This window comes from Barbus barbus (genome assembly GCF_936440315.1).
Source record: "Barbus barbus genome assembly, chromosome: 20".
Lineage (NCBI taxonomy): Eukaryota > Metazoa > Chordata > Actinopteri > Cypriniformes > Cyprinidae > Barbus > Barbus barbus.
The window spans coordinates 14,922,135-14,947,276 of NC_136748.1; the positions used below are offsets into that span (position 1 = coordinate 14,922,135).

The 25,142-nt window shown below is 37.1% G+C and overlaps 2 protein-coding genes across 2 annotated transcripts; one reads left to right on the forward strand and one right to left on the reverse strand.

Moving 5' to 3' along the window:
• Positions 1-570: 570 nt before the first annotated feature.
• Positions 571-21,361, reverse strand: LOC306886590 (apolipoprotein B-100-like). Its single transcript, XM_079443832.1, has 29 exons — positions 21,305-21,361; positions 20,877-20,933; positions 20,361-20,473; positions 19,722-19,867; positions 19,444-19,591; positions 18,920-19,072; positions 18,694-18,818; positions 18,338-18,426; positions 17,780-18,227; positions 17,544-17,658; positions 17,311-17,454; positions 16,906-17,111; positions 16,083-16,287; positions 15,809-15,988; positions 15,532-15,735; positions 15,249-15,416; positions 14,962-15,167; positions 14,588-14,770; positions 14,376-14,506; positions 13,351-13,561; positions 12,071-12,243; positions 11,785-11,963; positions 11,542-11,663; positions 10,922-11,295; positions 3,210-10,790; positions 2,865-2,976; positions 2,749-2,778; positions 2,481-2,667; positions 571-2,399 (listed from the first exon to the last, which is right to left on the reverse strand). The coding sequence occupies exons 1-29, from the start codon at positions 21,354-21,356 to the stop codon at positions 1,179-1,181; spliced, it is 13,263 nt and encodes a 4,420-aa protein (XP_079299958.1). The 5' UTR covers positions 21,357-21,361; the 3' UTR covers positions 571-1,178.
• Positions 21,362-22,730: 1,369 nt separating this feature from the next.
• LOC306886036 (required for drug-induced death protein 1) lies at positions 22,731-24,896 on the forward strand. Its single transcript, XM_079442894.1, has 2 exons — positions 22,731-23,083; positions 23,842-24,896. The coding sequence occupies exons 1-2, from the start codon at positions 22,811-22,813 to the stop codon at positions 23,977-23,979; spliced, it is 411 nt and encodes a 136-aa protein (XP_079299020.1). The 5' UTR covers positions 22,731-22,810; the 3' UTR covers positions 23,980-24,896.
• Positions 24,897-25,142: the final 246 nt, after the last annotated feature.

Below are 25,142 nucleotides of genomic sequence, written 5' to 3' on the forward strand. Positions count from 1 at the left end.
TGGATAAATTAAAATTTGAAAGTTTCTTGAGCAGGAACACATCATCTAGTGCCATAATGCAAAGCTGTTGACAAAATATTGACAGGAAGTTCCTAGGAAACAACACAGGTGTTTATGCAAGATGAGCGAGAAGACATTCTTTGGGTCTAAACGTCACCACACACTCAGGCTATGCTTAGTTTTAAGCGAGCCTAAGGATTTGTGCCTGTCAATTTGGAAGAAAAAAATGATGTACTGCATCCAGGTACAAAAAAAGAAAATTAGGCCTATATCCTATCCTTCACACCCCCCACTCTGGTGCGGATGACCTCTGACCTCGTCTGAAAAGACTGCTGTGGGAAAAGCAGCACGCACTTAGACACAGCACAGACCCAGATTCCAAACAGGTGGCAGTCTCTCTGCTTAGCAACATTTGTTTTGGGACTCTTTTGATGAGGTTATATGAAATAACGGCAGGAGGGAACTGTTCCCCACCAGGTAACCAGGGGCAGTATATGGTGGGAATGTAACCTACTATATTAGACTGGTGTGACCATGCACTGAGTGGAGTGAAATAGCATGAGTGGTTAACCATTTATTATCTTACAAGGTGTGAGAAGTGAAATCCACAGCTGTGTGGTCGTTTGTTGTCATGAAGACATCGCCCTCTTTTGGCTAAAAGCTGTAAATACTATCACAAATCCAATGGTGTAATATTAACAATGTTGGAGAACTGTAAAGGACATTTCTAAGAATTTGTCATCCAGTATCTGTTGCAGCACCAGCAAACCACAATCTGATGACCTGAGGAATGTTATTATTTCAACACTTCACTAAAAAAGCATACACAAGCACTCCAAAGTCCTCTGATAACGTAAACACTTGTTTTTGTGATAATCTTTGCACACTGCATATGGCTTTTACTCAATCTATGTTATGTCTTGCAGCTTTTTATTTATACATTTCTTTAAATACAATATTTTCCAAAATCATATAAGCTTAATTATATTCTCAAAACTGTTCACCAAGACAGACATTCATTACAAAAGTATATTAATTATACTTTAATTTACTACAATTAAATTAAATACTAAAATGACACACAAAAGTCAAAAAACACTGTTCAGGGAAACAATAATGGAAAGAAGAAAACAGTAGACAAAAAACTGTTTCTAAAGCTGAATTTTTAGATAAAAGGTTTATGCCATGCTGGGCCATTCACTAAAAGATTTCCAATAGAAAGGAAGAGGAATATCCACATCCGTCTTTTTGTTTGAAATCCGTACATATGGCTCTGTATATGAAGGCAATGATTTCATTAATGCAATGTAGCTCTTAAAAAGACTACTGATATAAGAATCGACCAGCATGAGAAGATCATTTAGATTCGAGATGAGCTTCTCCTTTGATATTTCATTATACAGCTCCTGGATTTTATTTTTGCTGAAGTCTTTGAGCTCGGCCAAACCTTTTTTAGCCTCCCTCATCCATTCACGAATCTTCTGCGTAACTTGTAAGTTCCCTGCCTCTTTGTAAATCCCATTGATGTGAGAGGAAATTTCTTCCAGTTTTTCACTCTTGAGAGAGTTCAGGAACTCCTCTGCCTTCTGGATGTAAACCTTTACAGTGTTTAACAGGTCCTGGAACACTTTCTCCACTTTGAGGTTTTCCCATCCCTCTATCGCTTGCATAATCTGATTCTTTGCTGATTTCATGGAAGCCCTCAGATCCTTCAAAATGTTCTTCCCACTAATAACCTTAGTGGTACCAGGAACAGTAAATTCTACTTTGTTGATGTGACCTGAAACAGTGTCAGCAATGGCTTCCATGAGACTAAAAAACCTTGTAGTAGCTCTATCAATCACTTTGGAAATGGACTGCCTGATCCTATTGTATAACTCCTGCCCGGTAAGCTTCTCCTCCAGACATGGCAAGTGGAATTTGGTGTCCCTCAAGAACTTCATGGCAGCATCCAACAGAACCCGCATGTTTGACTCATACTTCTGAAGGAATTCATTAGCGCTGATGGAGAACCTTCTGCTCAACTCTTGGAGATCAATTTGGGGTAAGTTCTCCAGCGTTCTCCTCCACGTCTTTTTACCCTGTTGTCTGAGCTGCTCAATTGAGTTCTGCAGAGCATCAAACATGCGTGGGATCTCCTGGTAAGCTCTGTCAATGCCATTGGAGAGTGCGTTCTTCAGTTTTAGGGCAGCACGGTTCAGGTCTATGCCAAGGTAACTGATGTGGTACTGGTTGATAAACTTGTGAAGAGATGCTATGATGGACGGAAGTCTGTCTTTAAGGCCATTTATCATGTCTGACAGTCCATTTATATGATAGCCAACCTGAATATTCAGCTTTTCAGAGTTCTTCAAAGTCACCTTGAAACTCATCAGGTCTGTGTCCTTGTCAGGAGCTGACTGGATAAACAATACAGACATTTTGTTAGAATATTTCAATAAACTGTACAAATTGCTGACTACAGATTATCACTCTCTTACCAAATATCTGCTGAACAGTTTCGCATAAAATTGAGATGGTGACCTTCTAGTGAACTGGAAGCCGATGAAGCCGGCTGCTGGTGAGGATATCGAGGATGTGATTCCATTGTTATGTGATGCATAACGAAAGCTCAAGTCAGCAAAGGTCTGGCTTATTACGTCAATGCCCAGCGTATGTCGTGAGGGACTGTGGAGTAAAAACACATTGCTGTTTTGGTATACGTAAAGTAAAACAAGGCCGATGTAAAACAGAAATTCAAGAGATTACCTGGAACCTGAAGACTCATCCCGTCTCATTCTGAAGAAACATCAAACATTATTAGGAATCTATGACAGGAGACTGTATAAATGTGTAGGTTTGAGAAATTGATATGTCGTTTTTACCTTAGATTCTGACGAAGATCATGCTTCCAGATTATATTCACATCCTGATGGGTAAAGGTACTTTTTCCATCTATACCCACAGCTCCATTCTCAAGAAGGGTGGTGGCAATCGCTAAAAATGGAATGTGAAATGGAATAGCTAGAATATTAATATTAATTAATAATATTCATTGACAAACACTGCACAATGCTTGACAGATAAATATATATACTCATGTATACATACATATATATATGTATGTGTGTGTGTGTGTGTGTTTTTTTTGTTGTTTTTTTAGAATGATATAATATTATGTTTGTGCTATTATATACTCATATGAATGTGTAAAAGCCTTTTAAGCTTACCATCCAAGCTATACTCCAGGAAAACCATGGTGGAAGTGCAGGTGGACTTCAATGTGCAAACAATTCCTGACTCAGTGTTTTCTATATTTCCAGTCCATGTATTGTTATAAATTGGAGAAAACACTTTGACAGTGGCCGACAGTGAACCAAAGGTTGGTATAAACACACCAGCTGGCAGATGGAGTGATATCTCTGGGACTTCGATTTTTTGTTCTGGCATGACAATATCTGGCAATTCAAAATGATATAGAGTTTTTGTGATGTCATCCAGACTAATTGGGTAGTCGCCAATATCAAATGCTTTGGGAAGGGTTAATGGTGAGATGGTGATTTCATACTGTGGAAAACTGACAAACAAATGAGCCATTTTGTCTTTCAGATATTTAGTTTTTATAGTAATGCTAGGGATTTCCACTTTTGGTAAACCAGGCAAAGTAATATCAAAGGTAGGTGTACTGATATCATTGGGGATTTGTAGATTTGTCAAATCAATGACAAAGGATGGCACATGGAGAGTAGTCAAAGGTACGGTAAAATCTGGAACAGTTATTAATGGTGGTATTGAAATATAATCTTGCAGGTCAGGCTCTTCAAATCGCATATCCACTTCCCTAATCATTTTCAGAAGTTCTTTAAACCAATTAGGAACTCCGACTGTTATTTGTGGGATATTAAACGTGACTCCATTTTCCAAAAAATTTGTAGGTAGTTCAAATAGTGTTCCCTCCATGCTCTTGGTGTATATCACAACAGTCGAAGCATTGAGGAACTGCAATTGGTCAGTACTGGTCACCTCACCAAATTTAAATATGTCCCATAGACTCTTATGATAAACTGGTAATTTGACAGTCTTCAGGAATGCAACATTACCCTCAATGGATTCAGACATTTCTATGCGGATTTCAGACTGATCGTTTGATAGTGTCAGATCATAGGAATGGATCAATGTTGCTAGTTGTTCCTTGCCACTCCAAAGTAATTTTTGCTTGTCTGAAGTGATGGAAAGATCTGCGTTCTGCACTATGCCAGCATGGCCGAGGTTACTCGGTTGTGATATGTCAATATCAAGATTAGCTGACAAAGTTGTCAGTGGAACAAACTCAAGCGTCGCCCTTATATTTTGCATTCCATTTGTTGAAAATGATGCAATACTAGCTGCATTGGTGCTTGTGTATGTCATTGTAGCATAAACACGCCGCAGAGAAGCTTCGAGAGCGAGTTTCTTAGTGGCGTCCATATTCAAGGAACCAACATTTTTGTGATAGACCTTAGAGGTAAGATCAGTTTTCAGTGTGGAACGAAGACCATTGGCGTTCAAATAAATAGTTGCTTCATTGTCCAAAGATCCAGCAAGATTCGCACTTTCCATGATGGTTGTATCTGTTGTTCCTTTCCAAGTGCTCTCCAAAGAGAAGTAAGATGGCAGTGCCTCGAGAGCAAAATTGTGATCAATGCTTCCAGTGCCTTGCATCTCAATTATGGGAAAATTACAAGTGTAGCTAACGCTGATTTTAGAGGCTATATTAGGTTTAGACTTAGTATTACCTCGGAGCACTTGATTTAGGTCCATCTTAAAAACTGGGAGCTTAACTTTGGCCAGGTTTGTTAAGGAAGCCTCCATATTCCTCTTGTTGAGGTTCACAGTGCTTTCATGACTACATTCAGCATTCATATGTACAAAGGACAGACTTGTGGCCATCTTCAAACCTCTCCTTTTATTGATGGTGGTACTGCCATCAAATTTACCTTTGAGGACATCAAACACGGATGTTGACGAGACATCAAACTTGATCACAACATCAGACTGATTATACAGGCCGCCATTGGCATTCAGAGTTATTACGGAGGATTTGACTGAGAGCTCGTACGTCATATTTCCAAATGCAGGTATCATAATGTTATTCTGAATTTCTGGTATTGTAAATGTGGGTAGGGCCAAAGTTCGAAGGGTCTCAGGGACATGCAAGACTGGTAGCTCCAAAGATGGAAGCACAAGGGTGTACGATGGCACTGAAAACCCCATAAAAGGAACTTTAAAGCTTGGTGTGCTTACCTCCTTGGGTATGAAATAACTGAATGCGGGCAATTCGGCTCGGAAGGCTGAAACCTCAATGTTTAGTATAGGTATTGTGTATCCAGGAACAGTGAAATATCTTGGTGGCTGATTTGATGTGTCAATTTTGTACTTTTCATTCTGAATTCTGGCTTCATTGTAGGAATTGGTGAGGGCATCCAAAATATGGTCTCGTCCGAGTTCAAAATGCAGACTCAAGATCTTGGCATTTTCAATGAAGGTTTCATAGATTGGCTCAAGGTTTAGATCAAATGTGTGTTTGTCTGGGTTTTTCTGATACAAGAACTTGAAATCAATGTCAAATGATTGTTGAGGAGTGGTCAGAAGATGTTTCAGACCATAATCTTCCCAAAGAGAAAACTCTTCGATTTTTGGTGTTTTCATACCCAGGTATGGGATCATCATTTCTGGGATACTGAGTGGAACAGTCAAGAAGTCAAGATTGGCTTCACCATCAACAAAAGCATAGATTCCAGCTTCATTTTCACTGTTATCCAAAGTAAAGTTGTGTTTATATTTATACTGATTGAAGCGAGCCAGACCTACCCAAAAAGCATTTTGCTTATTGGAGTTCAAAGTAAATCCAAAGTCATCTTGGAGATCAATTTTTCCAGTCAGCTTCAAGGGCAAGAGAATTTTAGAGTTCCCTTTATTTCTGCAATCAAGTGTGACCTCAAATGGTTGAGCCAAGAACTCACATGCATTGGATATACTTCCACTCACTTTTCCAATGAGCTCAGCCTTATGTGAAATTCCTATTTCCATTCGGACATCCTCCATTTGAGCCTTCCCTTTAAGCGTCAAAATACTGCCCTTGATGAAGGGCGCCTCAGTCTCAGCCCTGGCATCAACGGTGATGTGGCTCAGAATGACAGACTCTGCATTAACCGACTGCTTCATCTTAAGGTTTCTGCTGTTTGTTTCTCCATCAAAATTGAGCTTTGCTGTTCCAGCATTGACAGTGAACTCCAAATTGCTCTTGTGTGTAATTTCATCAGAATAATCATCAATGGATTTGGCAGTCCTTGATGGAGACCACTTTCCACTTCCCACTGTTCCAACTGTTAAGGAAATTGTCCCGGATTCAAAGCGAGCCTCCGATGTTTTGGTTATTATAGCCTGACTGGAAAGATCTATGGTGGGGATGTTCAGATTATGGGTGTACGTTGTGTCCATATTTGCAGATATTCCATTCTTTAAAGCAATGCCTACATTATTAATCAAATCAGCTGTGTATATATGAGTGGTGAATTTGGCAGCTGTCTTGGCTGTTGCTTCTGCTGAAGTACCACTTAAGATGACAGAACCCTCATGGTCAGTTCCAAAGGCCATGTGACTGACTTTTATGGTCTCACTAATAACCATTTTTCTCAATTTTGGAGCTTCAATTTGAAGCATTGCATCCAGATTATAGTCAAGGAATTCAAGGTTTCCCTTTGACTTTCCTTTTGAGTTCAGTGTAGCTTTAAACTGTGGAGATTTCAGTGTTCTTGTTGTGTTCTCAAGAGCTGCTGATGTCATCAATGTATAATGAGGAGAATCTACTTTGAATTCTCCATAAAGTTTGCCAAAAGCTGGTAGACATGGTTCAAATGAAATTTCAGGGATTTTGACTTCAGGGATGGACAACATGGTGATCTCAAAACTCTCCAGTTTCAGTTTTGGAACAGTGATCTCTGGGAATTTGATCTCTGAAAGAGTGATCTCTGAGAAAGTAAAATCAGGCAAGTTGGAAAGGTAAAGCGCTCGTAAGTCCCCGAAGATGGCGTCAGGATCTACTTCTGGCATTTCTATCCGCCGAACTTTGTCAATGAAGTCAATTATGCTCTGCTTGATTTTATCAAAGTCAACTGTAATGGAAGGAAGACTGAACAGGTCCAGAATGGTGAATTCCGGTATTGTTATCATTGCTGGAATTGTAATATCGTGAATCCTTGCCATTTTAATCTTAAAGGCAGGAACCTCAAGAGTCGTGAATGGAAGAACAAAGGTGCGAAAATCAAATTCTGCTATCTTTAGAGCATTGAGAACTCCCTCCACAGCTTGACTGATTTGATTGAGGAGCTCCTTATCTTCAACAATCTTCTTAATTTCATCAATGAGTTTTGTGAACTGTGATGAAATGTATTCGATCATATTGACGTAAGCAACACTCGCTCTTTCCAAGTAAACCGAGATTTCATCTCTGATGTCCATGTCACTAATTCTCTGCCTCACATCATCAATAATGTCTTGGATCTTCAGTTTTATGTCTTTATATGCAGTAGTGTCAATTACATCTATAATATTTCTGCAAACATCAGCTATCCTTGTATTTTTTAGTTTCTCCAAATAATCAACAACAGTCACCTGCATCTCTTTTATAAATTCTCTGGATGCCTCTATTTTTTGTGGGATTTCATAAACTTCATTTATCTGCTTTTTAATATAATTGACTACATCCTTAAGTTTTTCATTTACTTCATCAACAAATGTGTTGTAATCAAAAGTTCTTAAGGTCTTTATAATCATGAGAATGTACTCATTTAAATAATCTAAAATCTGTTTGAAATCCATCAGCTTTAACAGAGAAACAACGCTATCTAATACCTCCATAACCTTATCTGAGATGTACTCAAACTGGATAGATTTTAAAGTATCTACTACAGCCTGTACCAGCTCTTGGATTCTGTACTGCTTGACTAATATAATGGCCTGCTCCACAAAAACTTCAATTTTCTTCTCGATTTCATACCGTAAAATAAGCTCTTGTGCATTTAAGTACACGCTGTTGATTTTCTCTGGAATTTCATACTCCTCTATCCAGTTTACAATGACATCTTTTGCAGTATCCAGCACTCTCTCTATGTCTTCATATGGAATTTGATCAGATAGTTCTTCCACATATTCAGTCAAGTCAAATGAGATTATATAGTCTCTCAGACCCTCAAGTAACATCTTGATGTCAAATGTCTCAACAATCTTCCTCAGTTCACTCAGCTTTTCCTGAAGTTTGGTTTTAATTTCATATTTTTCATCCAGTTGTTTCAACCAAGCAGCACTGCTCTCCTGCAGCTTTTGTAAATCAATCTGTCTTATTATATCTTCAATACCATCAATGCCTCTGATGATTGTTTTGGTTATTTCATACTTCTCATCAAAAGCTTTAAATTCATCTCCAATTTGTGTCAAAATGCCAGAGACAGAATTGGCCCACGATCCACTCTCAATGACATCTTTGATTTGAATCATCAGATCCCTAATTCTTGTTGCTAAATCAATAATATTCTTTTTTGAAGAGTCCTTAAATTTCTCAGCATATGCATCAAGGCCATTTATTGATATAGTGTAGTCATGTATGAGGGAAATAAGCTGGTCCTTGACAATGTTGACTTTATTCTCTAGGTCCATGTCCACTATGATGTCATTCACTTTTTGAGGGAGTTCATCCAACTTGTTCCTAAAATGACCTATCAAACCATTGATATCTAAGCTGTTGAGGTAGTTTTGGAGGGATTCAAATGTATTCAGAATTGCATTTTTCATTCTTTCAAAGGCAGCAGGAAAGCTCTCAATGAATGGAAAATAAATAATGTGACAGTCACTGTTCTTATCATACTTGACAAACCCAGAAGCACTAAACTTTTGATTGTCTAATGGAATATCACTAGACTTTGTTTCCGTGTTCAAAAGATTAGTTTGAAGCACTCCAGAGAGCTGGAACCCCATCTCATCTTCTTTGTTGTAAATATTGACATCTTGGTTGTAGGCATGATTATTTAACTTTGACTTAAACTTCCACAACACAGACTGTTCATTAGGTATCAGCACGCTGTCAAACTTGTTTTCAATGTGCGTTTCTGCAGACTCTCCATTTGGCAATGTGTGTACAGCAGAAGCTCTGTATTCATGGGACTTAGCAATGGCCAATGGCTCAGCTTTCAAAAGGAACTTACTGTAGAGCTGACCAGTGTGTTTTCCATAAAACTTCACAGTGCCATCACTGTTCAAAATGGCATCGACCGTAAGGCTAAATGGCATGGCCATTGTGCGAATGTTATTTTCAAGACGTAAAAATTCGCAATTTACTTGTGTCTTGCTGCTCATAACAGAAGACAGTCCTGCAAAATCCAAGTCAAAGTTGTTACTTATCTGGGAATCAAAAACTTTTGCTGTTGTATTGCACTTGATGGTGCCAGCCATATCTGCGTAAGTAAACTGACAGCTGTTCTTAATGTTATCCTGTTCCCCATACTTTCCACTGAGGCTTCCAGCTACATCCATCTTGAATGGCTCCATCTTAAGGTGGCCATCTCCGCTCAGTCCAAAATCAAATATCTCAAGTTCATTATTTGCACTTATCGATGTGACAAATGGCCTCAAATTAACCTTAATGTCGTGGTTGTAGGATGCTCCATCGCAGATGAAATTGTCAGTTTTGGAGCGGAAAGCCAAGGTCCATAAAGTTACAGTCAGGGTATGTGTGCACTCTGATCGCATTTTCTGTAAAGTACCCATCAAGGTATTAGACAGACTCAGTCCTTGCTTATTAATACCAAAGTTCATTGTGTTTCTTGCAGTTCCATCAAAGGCATTTCCTTTAAAAACACTGGTTAGATACACTTCTTTGGGTGAAATCTTACCCTCCGCACTGAGCTCAACTGTGTTATCCTGTGCTGATCCTTTTGATACAAGAGACATAGAGGCTCCATCACCATCGATACCAGCATTGATGGTATTCTCAAAAGTCAAAGTGCTTCCCTCAATGGTTGTCATGCAACTGGTGGTCAAGCCATTTGCTCCAAAAGTAAGTGTGCCTTTGTGTGTCCCACGTCCATCTTCGAAATTCAGCAAACCTTCTATGTTCATTTCAAGGCTGTTACTGTTGAGGAATCCAGTAAGGAGGGAGTATGCACGATGTGTTGCATCATCCGCCTGAGTTTCAACTTTCAGTCTGGCTTCTTCACTCATGACATCAAGTTCAGCTTTACAGCGCAGAGCTTTTCCAAGGCCAGTCATACTACCATCCGACTTCACAGACAGGTGGCCTTTCTTGTGCTTTAACTCTGCTACATGCTTCAGAACATCATTTTGCGCAATTGTTTTGGACAAAAGCGACAGCTCTCCATTGACATAGGATCCTTTGATCACATTCTGACCCTGGATGATTGAGGAGTCAAACTTTAATGTGGACTCTCCTTTTCCTTCTCTTTTGAGCATATTGTATATATAGGATTGGCTTAGGGTGGAGTTGGCATAGAGAGAGCCTATCCTGATAAATCCATCAAAGATTCCATCTCCAATAATCTCATCATTCATGGAAGCTGACTGAGCCGAATAATAGACAGAGGTGTGCAGACCAAGTGGACTAGATGCTTCAATCCTGTAGTTGGTCCTACCACTGATTTTATCAGCCATACTCATAGTTTCAAAGACACTCAGGCTGGCATCAAGTAAACAATGACTGATAGATCCATTTACAAGGTACTTCAGAGTTTCATTGACTGTACCAGTGATCATGCCCACACCTATGTGAAGGGGGGAAAAAAATCAATATTTAAATGTAAGTGAAGTAAAACAAATTCCAATAAATTGAAGATGCCATAATGACAGTCAACTTTGTAGATTAGGTTAAAATGATTTTTGATAACTTGAATACCTTCAATGTTGTATGACAGGGGTGTCACAGGGCAGCTAGCCATCATTTTGTACTTAGCAATGTAATTGGGAACATCAACAGTGTTGTTTCCTCCTAAGATAGAGCCCTCCCAGTCATAAAAGTTGCTGTTCATCTTGACAGACAATTCTGCTACACCTAACATGGGTAAGGAGAAGTGCAAAGCTCGGGGAACTGTGAATGATGGAATCTTGTAGTTGTTCTCAGGAATATCCAGGCCAATGAGGGGAATTTGAATCTGTGGGAGTGTGAGGGTGGGAGGGATGTTGAGTTCAGCAGATGACTTTCCTCCCAAGAGAAGAGGAAGTGAAATGAAGATTCTGCCTTTGTTGAACTGGTATCTCATCAATGCATCACTGAACACAAAAAAGAGAGCAAAGTTTATAGTCAATATCAATGTATATAACATGCCTGTATATAAAGATGAGTCAGAAGTTTGGAAACACATCGTTGTATTTTCATTATATTGCATAAATATTTGTCTTTTGTGACAACATGCCCCAATCATCTACAAATAGGCCTCATGTGACACCAAGCCTCTCCCCTATATGATTTTTTTTATTATTTTTTTTATGTAAAAAGTAACAAAAAGTTATACTCACGATTTAAGATATAGTTTTTCTGGCAAAGATGGCAAGGTGAGCTCTGGTGTGCTTCTCTTGCTCCTCTGTACGTTCACAAATGTACTGCCTGCCGCTATTTTATCCAGCCAAATATTCACTGCCTAGGGACAAAAAGACTGATTACGAAATGTTTCTTTTCAATAAAGCCATTTAAAAATTAAAATTAAAATTGTAAAAGACATGTAATTTATACAGATCTCAAGCTTGATTTGATGCACTTACCTCCAACCCTTTTGAAACAATGTGACGAAGTTTCATGTCTGTCTTGGTGACTTTCTGATCAAGGACATCATCAATACTCGCCTGCAGCTGGCTACGGTACTCCTCCATATTTGGGAAAAGTTTATCAACTTCAGAGTTTATGTCTGACTTCATTTCAAGTTCAACCTTGTATCTGCAATCTGCAGAGTCAAAAATAAACTAGTTAAAAACCCAAAGACAAATTCATTCCAGGAACATTTACTTCATTAACTATGTGTGCTATGTGTTAAATTATTATTATTATTACCGTATCTGAGGATGGCTTTCTGCACAGATGTAGTCTCTGGCATGTTAAAGACTGTTTCAAGCTGCAGGATGAGCCCGTTGTTATTCTTTAGGGTGGCAGTGGCAGAGGTGTCCATCTGTAGTGCTGGCACTACCAACCTAAGCTCAATCAGACCGTCCCTCATAGACTCTAACCTGCTCAAAAACGCATAAATATCTAGATTAACATCAAACTGAGACTGCCCATATAAGTGTATGTCATGTTAAAGGGCACCTATTATGCAAAATCTACTTTTACATGGTGTTTGGACATAAATGTGTGTTGGCAGTGTGTGAACACAGCCACCCTACAATAATAAAAATAAAAATCCACCCACTTCTCATTTTTTAATCCCCTTTAAACCAAGTCAGTCTCACTAGGCCTGCCATTTTGATTCTCACAACTATGTCAACTATGTCAACTATGTCTTGCAAGCAATCCCAATGCTCTGTGTTTGGATGTAAGACTGAACATAAGAGTCCTCATTTTCTCCCAACATCTGAGCTGCTGAGGACGCTGTGAATTACCTTCATTTTTCAAGGTAATGGGCCTCAAAATCTACCTAAATACGTGTATCACTCCAGACTCCTTTGTGAATTTCATGTCGTTATAGTGCTTAGCGTTTTGACTGTATTTGTGTGAGTACATTAAGCATTTTTAACTGATCAGCGCCGCGCTTGTGAAATTAGTTTGTGCCGTTCGTAGCGCGAGATTAGCACGGCTCAGTCAATTGATCATCAGCGCGGCGCGAGCTCTGTAACATTGCACTGTTTCGTCCCACTTTCAGTGCATCTGACTTCCCATATGTATGGCTGAACACCAGTTCTCTCACTCCCAGTTATGTTGCTTCTACCGGCTGTTTATTGCTGTAGATATGCAATGCAGAGAGACGTATACGCAACGCCCCCTTCTGGAGACAGGACGGGAATATGCAGCTCATTTGTATTTAAAGCCATACACTCCAAATCAGCTCTTTTTTAGACGCATCCCAAAAATGACATTTTCCAGTTGTTATAATAAATGATCTGTGGGGTATTTTGGGCTGAAACTTCACTGACACATTTTGGGGACACCCAAGGCCAATATTACATCTTGTAAAAAGGGGCATAATAGGTGCCCTTTAAAATAAAAGTCTTCTAGATATACATTTACATTTAGTCATTTGGCAGATGCTTTTATCCAAAGCGACTTACAATTGGGGATATTTTTTCCCCACTATCGAGTGTTCACTTTTTAGAATATTGAAAACAATTTTACTGTACCTGGCATGCCCAACTAGGGAAAGCTGTGGGATGTCTTTATTAGCTACATCAATTGTAATGCCATGCATCTTCCTTCCTTTAGCACTGCTATCTGTAACTGCCAACTTGATCCCAGCTTCGAGGTCATAATCAGGGATCTGAAGGTCGGTGGTGAGAATGTTCTTATTGCGGTTGTATTTCACAACTGCTGTGGCTTCAGTTGGCTCAGCACCTTAAAATGAGAGGAACATATTTTTAGACGGATTTCAAATTCGTACACATTAGATAACTCCCATTCACTGAAATGCAATCAATCTTGACCAAATAAATAAGTTTAAAAGTGCATGATTTCCTGAGCTGACATATTTTCCATTAAATAGCCCATTTTATTTACATCACAGCCTTGAACAATGATTTGCTACTTGTTAATTGGTTGCAGTTGGATTTGATTGGACAAAATCTGTGTAGCGCAAGATGAATCATTATCCTTACTTCATTTTCTCAAAAGGTAGAAATGGCACATTTTTAATACATATAATATAATACATATACATATAACCGTTAAAGGTTGGTGCTGGTAAGATTTTTTTTAAGTTTATGAAAGAAGATTCTTATGCTCACCAAAGCTGCATTTATTTTATCAAAAATACAGTAAAAACTGTGATATTGCGAAATATTATTACAATTATTTGGTGCTCAAGAAACAAACAAACAAAAAAAAAATTTGTTTTAATATTTTTATTAAAACCATGATACATTTTTCAGGATTCTTTAAAGGAATAAAAAGTTCAGAAGAACAGCATTAATTTGATATAGAAATATTTTGTAAGATTATAAACATTTTTACTGCCACTTTTTATCAATTAAATGCATCATTGCTTAAAGAGCATAATTTCTTTAAAAAATAATCCTAAAAATAACTTTTAACAACATTTAAAGATAGTTTATGTATATGACCTCAAAGACATAAAACATAAATGTTCAATGCCACTGTTAGAAATAAAATAAGAAATTAGTAATATCATTAAAATTGTTTGAGGACATACCTTCAGCCTTGAGAACAATTTTCACAGAGTCGACTTTATGGCGGCCCTCCTTTCCTTCCCTCAGCAATGCATAGGCAATGGTTGCTGTATACTCAGGCACTTCGCCTGTAGGTTGAAGTTCCAGAGCAAGCCTGGAAAGAAATTATTTATTTTTAAGTGCATAGACCTTGGAAGTAAGTTGTTTGCATACTCTACATCCACCTGTTTCTCACCTTGTCTCTCCTGTGAGAGGATAGTATGGGGCATTACTGGTGGAACTAGCATTTGAATAGCGCAAAATAGTGCAGTAATTCATCCCAGGAAAGATGGGATTACACTCTGTAGAGTCAGTCCTGTCCTCTACCATGGAGGGGACAATCTTAGTCTGAGTGGAGGTCACTGAGAGCAACTTGTTGCTGTAGTGGAAGAGAGAGAAGAAACATCTATTCCATTCTAGTTTTTGAACAAAATAATGTACTGCTCAACCAGTAGTACAAAATAAAGCGACCCTTAAATATATCAAAATATGCCAAAGTATGAATGCATGGTAAGAGAGCATCATATAAGGAACAATAAATGTAGGATACAGAGAGTTCAGATGGCCTACCTGATGCTAAAGAGCTGGATGTTTCCCTGTGGTGCAGGGAAGGAGAGCTTGATCTGGCTGTCACTTACGGTGACCTTGGCATTCACAGTGCTTTCATGGTACATGTTTGTGTGTGTTTCAATCCCAGCTGCCACAAATTCTGGGATATAAACACCCATTTGGGTAACAAATTCTATTCCCACAGATGGCATGAATGAGAGCTGTTGCTGTAAACAATCACAGAAAAACATCAACAATCTGCTACTTAAGTATGACACCACAAAATTCACACTGGTCAGAAGCATTACCATCATGCGGTCAATGGTCAGGCCTCCTTTGGCTCCAGGGGCCACAACTCCAGATAGGGAGAGCTTCAGTGGAAAACCAGCACTCGTAGGTAGTGTAAAGGCTTTGTCCAGGAACATATAGTGGACAAAAAGCTCATTCTCTAAGCTAGATATCAGCTTTCCCATAAACTGCAATAAAAAGAGAAACATACATACAACAGTTAGATTTAATTGAAGAAGACTTATATTTTCAGGGTAGTACAGTTAATATATCATATTTTCTAAATCTACAAATAACACTTACATTCACAGAAATTGACTTAAATGTTTCTGTGTATAGTCTAATGTAGTGAGCGATGAGATTGAGCTCATTAGTCTTCAAGTATCCCAGTTCTGTTCCCATAAACCGCAGGTAGGCCAAACCTTTAGGATAATTTTTAATCTGTTCAAGGCGTTTTTTGAACTCTGAGAGGTATTCTTCAACACTCCTCATGATATCCTGGGGGGCCTAAGGGAGAAGATGTTTTAAAGCTAATTTTGATGGATTTTCATTATACACTCAAAGACTCTTTATTACATACCTGTCTTTTCATCCTTTCACCTCTTAATGGGGAAATCCACTTATCCAAAACCCTTTTAACGGGATGTGGAATCTTTTCGTTGACCCAGTACATGGCTTTCGAGATGGTATCAGGGAAGAAACCATTTTCCCCAAAGAGAACTTCAATGGCCGGCTCAAAACCTTCACCTTCAAGACCAATCTAAGAAAGAAGTCATCACGAGCATTCAAAAAAGGGAAAATACGGACACAACATATAGAACATAGAGCCTTTTAATGATGAGCTCATACAGTACCTCCAGTATTTCTGCATTGAAATTGTCAAGTGTGGTGGCTAACATGACTTCTCTGGGCATGTAATTGGCAGAGTCAAAAATCACGTTGCTTTCAACTGAGCCAACCAGCGGGATGTCAATTTTGTAGTTACGTGAGAACTTTGTGAAGTCCGTAGGGTTAAAGCTTGCATCCCCCCATACAGCTTTAAGAATGTAGTCTTTTGTTCTAAAAATAAACAAAACATACATTTATTAGGGATGCACAATATATCAGTACCTATAATGGATATCGACCAATATCATTCTGCTTATTTTTACATTTAAATTACGTCATCATCTAATAGTCACTTAAATTTATATTTAAAAACAATACCAACTTAACACTGTAAATTGCAATTTCAAATTTTCATGCAGCACATTAAAATGTTATGATGCTTATATTCACTTATAGCTTTTTAAACAATTGATTTGAGTTTTTAATGTTTTATTTTTAATTTATTATGACAAAATAATACAGAATTTTAATATCGGCAACTCGTCAGTTATCTACAATACAATGAAAATAGTTATACATTTTTATATTGATGCATTCCTAAAGTTATATCTGATAAAAGGTATGAAGACTGAGGCTACCTTGACAACATAAAAATTATTTATTTTGTTTGAGGTTAGAATTTCTCCTCTAGAGACAAGATCTTTAATCTTCATACAACATTGCCAAAATAGTTTTGAACATCCATTGTACAACATCCTCAGCACATTTTCTGTTTCCAACAAAAATAATTTGACACTATAAGGTCTTCATAATAGATACATTCAGCATTTGAAATATTAATGTACATACGTGCTCAGGGTTGGGTCTTCTGATTCCAATATATTAGCGATATGGGAGGAGACAAAGCTTTTAACTTGCTCATTTTGCTCACTCTTAAGTGTCCTCAGCACCTTGTTTGCCTCCTCTGGGTTCCTCATGAGCATCAGATATGCTGAAATGCGTTTTTGGGCAGGTGCCTCTGAATTCTCATACTGTTGTATCAAGGCAGTTTTCACCTAGTAACAAGAAATCAAAATATCAAGCACTTTAGCAAGAAATCAAGATCATACTGGCTGGTTTTCTTATTTAATTAAAGTGTCCAAGTGCTACAAGTAATAAATTTAATTTATCTGGCTGACTGTTACATCTTTAAGAACTTCTAGTTTGGAATAAGGATAATTTAAACACTGTAAATCTTAACAAGAGTTGATTTACATCTGATTCCATTTCCATGAGTCTGAAAGCCTGGATAGCTGCTTTTTGTACTGGCAGAGAAGCATACGTCTGGCCCATGCATTTTAGAAGAGAAGACTTTAAAGATGGGAATCCCTCCATGTACTTTCCCATGACACCAATAACCTATACAAGAAATACTTTGGTTAATATCGAAAAATTAAAGTTCATTACATATTCATCAGATAGATAGAGTCTTTAGATGTCATACATACCTTTAATGTAAGGTAAGAACTGTCTTCTTCTCCAGAACAATCACCTAGCATGAACTCCATGAATTCAGCTACTTCCTTAACTTCTGGTGTTGACATTGCTTGGTCTTGAGGAAGTCTGGTGCAAAATATTGACATGTATCCATTATAATTTCAATTAATATAATCTGAACAGAAAATCACATGACCTACAGTAGCCTAACTGAGAAGCTAACTGAGTAAATATAATTAGCACTTACTGTTTAACTGTGTTGGCAAGAGCATACATGATGGCTTTGCTTGGCTTGTTTTGGGCCATGCTTAGCAAATCTCTAACCTTCTGAGGGCTGGCCTGGGGTAAGAGACTCAAAGCAAAAACTATGGCATCCACTTCTCTGGCTGACTCATCAAAAGTCCTGAGGATCTGCATGATGGCACTGGTACATTCATCTGTTCCACACTGAAAGAGCGTCTGCCACGTAAGCCACTCTGAGATCTTCATCATCTCATCAGCAGCTCCAGACAGTGTGTCATTTTTCAAGCCACGGATTTCAGACACCAACTTGTGGAAGAGGCTGGCTCTCTGTTGACTCTTTCCTGAGCTGCTAAGCATATTTAGCTCTCTCATTGTGGCAAGCACATCATCCTTTGACTGAACAGGAAGTTTGTCCTCCACCTCCTCTAAAAAGAGCTTCTTCTCAAGAGTGTCTGAACAGAGCAAAGATGTTTGCTTATTCACATTTTCATACCTCTAAACCTCTGAATAATTATTGTAAAATACAAAGTATTTTAGATTTTTACAGCTTATTGCTACCCACCATCTTTGTTGAAATATCGGTTGTTTATTTTCACTGAATCCTGTAGCGTTAGACTCTGTTTTACTTCTGAGGAGATACCATACTGCCCCCTATAGGAGAAAAAATAACATTTACGCTTCATGAACATTTTAGAAGTAGACATTCTGTCATCATTTAATTGTTCCACACCTGAATTAATTGATATTGAATTAAGTATTCAATGAAATTCTTCCCCTAACTCTCAAATCAAATTGATTGCTGCATAATATTACCATATTATCTATATATAGTACATCACATATGTGCTATGGCAGGTTTGACATCAATTGTGATGTCATCATTATGAAACAAAGCATTTCTTGGCAGAGTTTACATACTCATGTGAGAACGGGATGAGGAGATGCTTCTCTGTACACTGAGCTTCAGTCATGTGCTTTCTCCTGTTATCAAACTGATAGTTGCAAGTCTGTGTACTGCTGATTAGATTGGAAATAAGTCCATTCTGCGAAGATAAATTTGTTCAAAAGTTGTTTGAATGACATTTTTGACTGAAACGGGCATGAAAGAATAACTATTGAAAGAAATAGGGCATGCTTGTCCTACCAGGCCTGGCAAGAGGGACAAGGGGCTGGTGGGGAGACTGTGAGGTGAGAAATGGCTGCAGTCTGACAGATCTCTGACAACAGTGACATCCGTGTCAATATCTTTCCGTGAGTTGACTGTGACATCAGTCTTGCATATACCATGAATTGTACTCTTAAAAATTAAAGAACAGAGAAGTAGTTAGGGAAAATCTATATTAAATCTATAGAGTAGGATCCAAAGTCTGAAACCACTTTGAAAATCAGCATGTTTTGAACCTTGAAATAAACAAAGTATTAGGATTTTTTTTTTAAATATACAAAATTATGATTACAAATGAATAACATATTTAAGATCCAGCATTTTTTCTGGCTCACTACTCAAACATGAAAGCAAATTTGTGACACTGACCATGCTAACAAGTGGTCTTATTCCACATGCAGTATAAGATTATGTGTTTTACAAATCATTTATACAAACAACAAATGAAACATTAATTATGTAGACTGCATTGTGTGCACTTTACATTTTAGTTTTAATCTCACCATTTTTTCATTGTGTTCTTCCTCCAGGACTGGCATGAGAAGAGCAGAGACGATCCCTCTTTTGATGTTCAAAATGTTTTCTGGTTCATCCTTCTCTGGATAAATGGAAACACTGGTTACCTGCTCCACCACAAAATTCAAAGGGTTCCTGGAAAGGGGGTTTCATAAACTAAATGCCCAATAACCAAAATACAAGATACATCATCATTACTGAAGGAACAGGATGTATTTCCTCTAAGGGGAGGATTATGTCAGATTTTATGGGCTGTTCCACATACTTCTCCATGGCGAGCTGGAAGGCCTCGGCTCCAGCAGCCTGCCTGTAAACAGGCTGACCCTGTGCATCGATGACAGACACCTCGCTCAAGACACATTCTGTTGTGCGAAGGACAAAGCTGCAGGTCTGTGGGACCTCAATTTCAACCTGATGGTGGAGAGAGAAAATACAGGCAGAGTATTATTATAAAATTAAGTATTCTCATTAAATAGTTTTTAAAAAAGACAGTAAAGAAATGTATAATGTTATAATAATATTAAACAGCACACATTTTTGCAACAGTGATAATAATAAGAAATGTTTCTTGAGCACCAAATCGGCATATTAGAATGATTTATGAAGAATCATGTGAGACTGATGACTGGAGTCATGGCTGATGGAAATTCAGCTTTGCCATCATAGGAATAAAATACTTTTTAAAATATATTAAAATAGAAACTAGTTATTTTAAATTGAATTTAAAAAAAATTATAATATTTATGTTTTACTGTGTTTTTGATTAAATAAATGCAGATTTGAGAACACAAGAGTGTTTAAAGAATGTTTTTTTCTTTTAAAAACATTACAGACCCCAAAGTTTTGAACAGTATTTGTGCTTATATAAAAAGAGGCTATGCCGTTTTAAGGATTTTTTTTGTACCTGACAGGAGATCTTTGGCCCATTCCTGAGGTTAGCTGTACCTGCCACCCCATTTTTGCTCTCGGCTGTATACTGATAAACATATTTTCTGAGGTTCTTGAACCTTGCAGACACTTGAAAAGAAAACAAGCATTTAATAATTGTACAATTGTAATTAAGTGTTACTACGATTGTTGTTGTAATTGTTTCACAATTGTCTGGTTTCACGTGCTTAGAGTTGATCATGATTTCTGCAGTATTTCAGAGTCAGTTTTAAGTAATCAGATGAACTGGAGACCTTTGGACCACTTGCTGACAGAGTGGTATTTTCTGATTCAATACTCTCATACTCTCAACACATACACAAGGTTCATGTACCAGGGTTCAGTGCTGCTATCTTCTGCAGTCAATAGTAGCACAGTAGGTCAGACTAAAGGAAATCACCCTGATTGTTTGCAGACAGGTTAATGTATGTCACAACAAACTGACCTAAGGTTAGTTAGATGAGAATCAACATGTTGTGAATTGGTCACTTACATGGGCATACGGGTGGCTGTCCTTCTCCACTGTCTTCCTCAACTACCTCAGCGTTTGCTTCAACAGAGGCATAGAAAAAATGGCTGAATTAAACACATGCTATATTTGACAAAACACAAGAAAACTTGAGTAACTAGATTTTTCTCTTAGGAAAAGAGGTCAGAAAAAATCTCTAAATTAAATATACAGTGAGTGTCCTCTAGATTTCCATTCAGTCACTGCAATATCTTAACATTTACATAATCTTTAGATTTTTCATAATGAAAAAAAAAAAAAAAAAAAAAAAAAAAAAAAAAAGACAAGGTTACTTGTCTAAGTTCAAGGTTACAGACAAAGACCTAATAATAACAGGGTGAAAATGAAAAATGTAAATAGCATAAATACAACAGGAGAAATAAAAAACTAGTGGTAGATATATAAAATCTTACCTGTCAATAAATGTGCACTAAAGATGAGTAATAGACACAACTTAGCGTCCATCTTTATGGGCACTAAAACTTTTTCTCACCGTTTTTTCATCAGCTTCTCATAAATACCCCCCACCCCCACCCCCGGGCCTCCAAATGAAACCTCCTCCAATCAGTCAAAAGACCACAAAATGACAACTCTGACTTGTCATTCAAAGTTCAGCGCATGAGCATATCCAATATGAGAACACAAGGATAACACAAGAAAAAATGAATTTAAAGTTAATAAATGCAAGGCACATATTCTTGAGAAATGAAACAAGCGTATTAAAATAGCCTACATATAATTAGCTTTTTTTTTCAACTATACAATTGCAAAATACAATTTTAGTAAAATGAAACTGCAAGCTGCAGTAGGTGATGTTTCATGGTCAAGTGAAACTTAAGTGACAATTTCTGGGGTCTTCACCCTCTTTAGTTCCATAACTTTCTGTATTTACCCATTGTCCTACTTTAAAAGGCATGTCGTAGCGCCTGATTCACAGATCTAATCAAGATGTTAATTAAGGAACAGTGTATAGAAGTCCAAGCTGAAACGTTAAACACGTAAAGGAACTTTCATATAGTTATATAGGAGTGTTGCGTAATATTCACAAGCATCCTGGGGTACAAAGTTAGCCTTTAAACCTCTTTTTCAAGTTATAAAACAAAACAAATAGCAACTTTATATCACAATGCATATAATATGCATGTGCATTTGCAAATTAACAGGTAGTTTGCATAAAAAATATTTGATGACTTGTGGTCATAATGTGTTATTTCCACTGATGTTTGTACTAAAACAAAAATAAATGTATTTATATAAAAAATGTATTTATCAGTAGAAATAAACATTGTGACTTTTGCAATATTTATTCATAATGCAACAAGATGCAAAGATTTCCACATCAAAATCTAAAAAAATGTAATAATCTAACCAGAAACTATTTAAATGTATTAACATTATTTTGTATTAAGGAACATATTTCCTTTAGTAAACTGAAATTGGCATATAGCTGCGAACTCCATAAATCAGCAAAGCTGGTACAGTTCTTCTTTTGAAGAAAAAAAAAAGTGACGTAGATCTAATGTTTCAAATGCATGATAGGCTTATAAAAACATCTATTTTTGACATAAAACACTGCATGCATGAACTCCATCATTCATTCCCTCTCACACAAAAGTCACATCTTTGTTCAAGCTCTTCAGTTTGAAGTCATCAAATGATATAATTGTATTTTATGTCAGGTAATAAGACTCTGTGGTAACTTAACACTTACTGAATACCAGCTTGAAAAAGAAAAGTGATACTTAAACCAGTCTAAAGAGATAACATAAGGCTTGTAATAACGACTGCATATCACAGTGATTCTGTCAGTGATTAGCGCGAACTGCGCATGCGCACAATGCTGAAGTTCCGTGAACTTCGCACCTGACACCTTCAGCTGATTCCAATGGACAGGACAGTGTACCTTAGATGTGATCAAAATGTCTCGAAAACGCCTCAAATTCAAGCGGAAATCAAAGCATAAAAAGAAGGACAAATCTAAAATAGTTCCTACTGTCGACGATCAACCAGCTAAGGAAGAAATCAAGGTTCAAGACGAGCCGCTTGTGTTGAACTCATCGACGAGCGTGAACAAGAAAAAGAAGTTCGCTTTTCTGCCAGAGAAATACCAGCCGCTGCTTGAGGATGATATTGACCAACCACAAGATGACAATATCAAGAAAAAACAAGACAAGTATAAAAAGTTGAGAAAAGTACGTGATTAACTTTGAAACACGGTAAAACATAATAACACCGCTTAACGAGTATCTCAGAAATAATTATTTAATATAAACACAGCTCAGACAGAAACATATTGCGGATTTTTAAAGAATCAACAACAAATTAATTGAAAAATGTATGTATTTTTATGAGTTTCATAACTGGTTGGGGTATAGGCTGTTTAGTCATGTAAATATAGCGACCAAATATTTAATTTTATTATATATTATTTATAATTTTCCTCTCAGCAACTAATCACATTACCACAGCTAAATATTTTAATCTATTAAAATAATATATTTTAACCATAGATTCTCTTTAACAATAATAATAATAATAATAAACCTTTAAAAATAAGCTACTTCATTATCAGTCAAGTAGCTATAAGTAGAGTAATTATAGCCTACATGGGGGACTTATTGTTAATACAACTGTATTAAAGTATAGTCATTTTCATTTACACTTGATAGTCCACTTCAGACATTCTATTAGGCTAACAGTACTCTGAAACTACCAGTCAACTAGAGTTTTAGTACACTTTTAGGTTAGGGTCAGTATAGAGTAAGTTGACCTGTACTTGCAAAGTTACGTGTCTGTTAGGAGACAAGCAAAATAAAATGTTAGCAGATATAAGCAGACTGTCTACTAACACTAATAATGATTGGTATTAGTTACAAAGTTACTTAGAATGTCTAAAGTGGACTACCAAAATAAAGTCACCTCATTTTTGTTTATACGCCTTTTTTTACAGAATATGGGGAAAGCTCTTCGTTACAGCTGGAAGTGTCTGGTGGTTGGACTGCAGAATCTGAGCACAGCTTATTCTATGCCGCTGGGTGCTGGTGCCACAATAGTGCCAGACATCCACAGAGCCAGAGCTCACGTCTAACACGTGACTCAAGACAAGCCGGTTACATCATGAGTAACACAGTAATCAACGCTGGATCTCTATTTTTACTACAGCCACTTATCAGTGATATGGACCTCTGATTTGGAAGTGCAATAAGTGAATTTTTATTTATGTGCCACTCTTGTCAAGAGAGAATGGCATGAAGGAGACCAAATTTGTGTGATAATTTGCCTTTGACAAGAAAATATTAAGTAGCAGATGCTGTGACGGACTGTGACTAACACACATTCTTCTAGTAACAACTTATGAAAACACTTAAATGGATAGTTCACCTAAAAATTATAATTTTGTGATCATTTACTCATCCTCATGTCGTTCAAAACCTGTATGAGTTTGTTTAGAAGATATTTTAAAGAATGCTGGCAATCAAACAGTTGATGGTCCCCGTTGACTTTCATAGTATTTCTTTCCCCACAATGGAAGTCAATGGGGAATGTTTGGTTCTTCAAAATTCTTCAAAATATCTTCTTTTGTGTTCAACATAAGAGAGAAACTCATATAGGTTTGAAACGACATGAGGGTAATGATAACACAATTTTTGGGTGAACTATTTATTTAACTTTACAGGTCTAGACCAAACATGTTTAGCAGGGAAATAATGAAGTTTTTAATTTTATTCTTTGATATGATGGGTAAAGTAAGTAGAATAATGTTACTGTGGATGTTAGGCCAGTGGAGTGCTTATATTTAGTACAAAGACAGACCGAGACAGATGTATGGTATTGAACAGGTGGAATGAAGTATGTTATGAAGTATGTTATCTGAAGCTGTATTGCTTCTCAAGATGTAATTTGAATTATACAAAAATGTTACTATTAAATGTGTAAATTAATGTATTCACATTGACGAACAGATGAAGCAAATGAGTTGAATAAAAAATTGATTTGAAATGCTTACTCATAAAACTCTTTCAAGCCTGAAACTTTCACTTGTTCACCAGTAGATGACAGCATTGTGTAGGACAACAGAAATGACTGGAAAACAATTTGCACTTGCATAGCGAGACAGACAGACAATATACATACGTGTATTTTATAATAAATGAATGAACGAATGAATACATCATTTTTAATAAAGTTATTTATTTTTATTGCAATTATTTTAAATGATCTTTAATGCATTTTATTATTATTGAATTGAAT

Excerpts from the sequence above, each read along its gene's own strand:
- LOC306886036 (XM_079442894.1), top strand. The coding sequence starts at position 22,811 with ATGTCTCGAAAACGCCTCAAATTCAAGCGGAAATCAAAGCATAAAAAG. Across the intron at positions 23,084-23,841 it reads AGTATAAAAAGTTGAGAAAA|AATATGGGGAAAGCTCTTCG; the intron begins GTACGTGATTAA and ends CTTTTTTTACAG.
- LOC306886590 (XM_079443832.1), bottom strand. The coding sequence starts at position 21,356 with ATGGACGCTAAGTTGTGTCTATTACTCATCTTTAGTGCACATTTATTG. Across the intron at positions 17,659-17,779 it reads CTTGCCAACACAGTTAAACA|ACTTCCTCAAGACCAAGCAA; the intron begins GTAAGTGCTAAT and ends ATTTTGCACCAG. Across the intron at positions 16,288-16,905 it reads GAAGACCCAACCCTGAGCAC|AACAAAAGACTACATTCTTA; the intron begins GTATGTACATTA and ends GTTTATTTTTAG.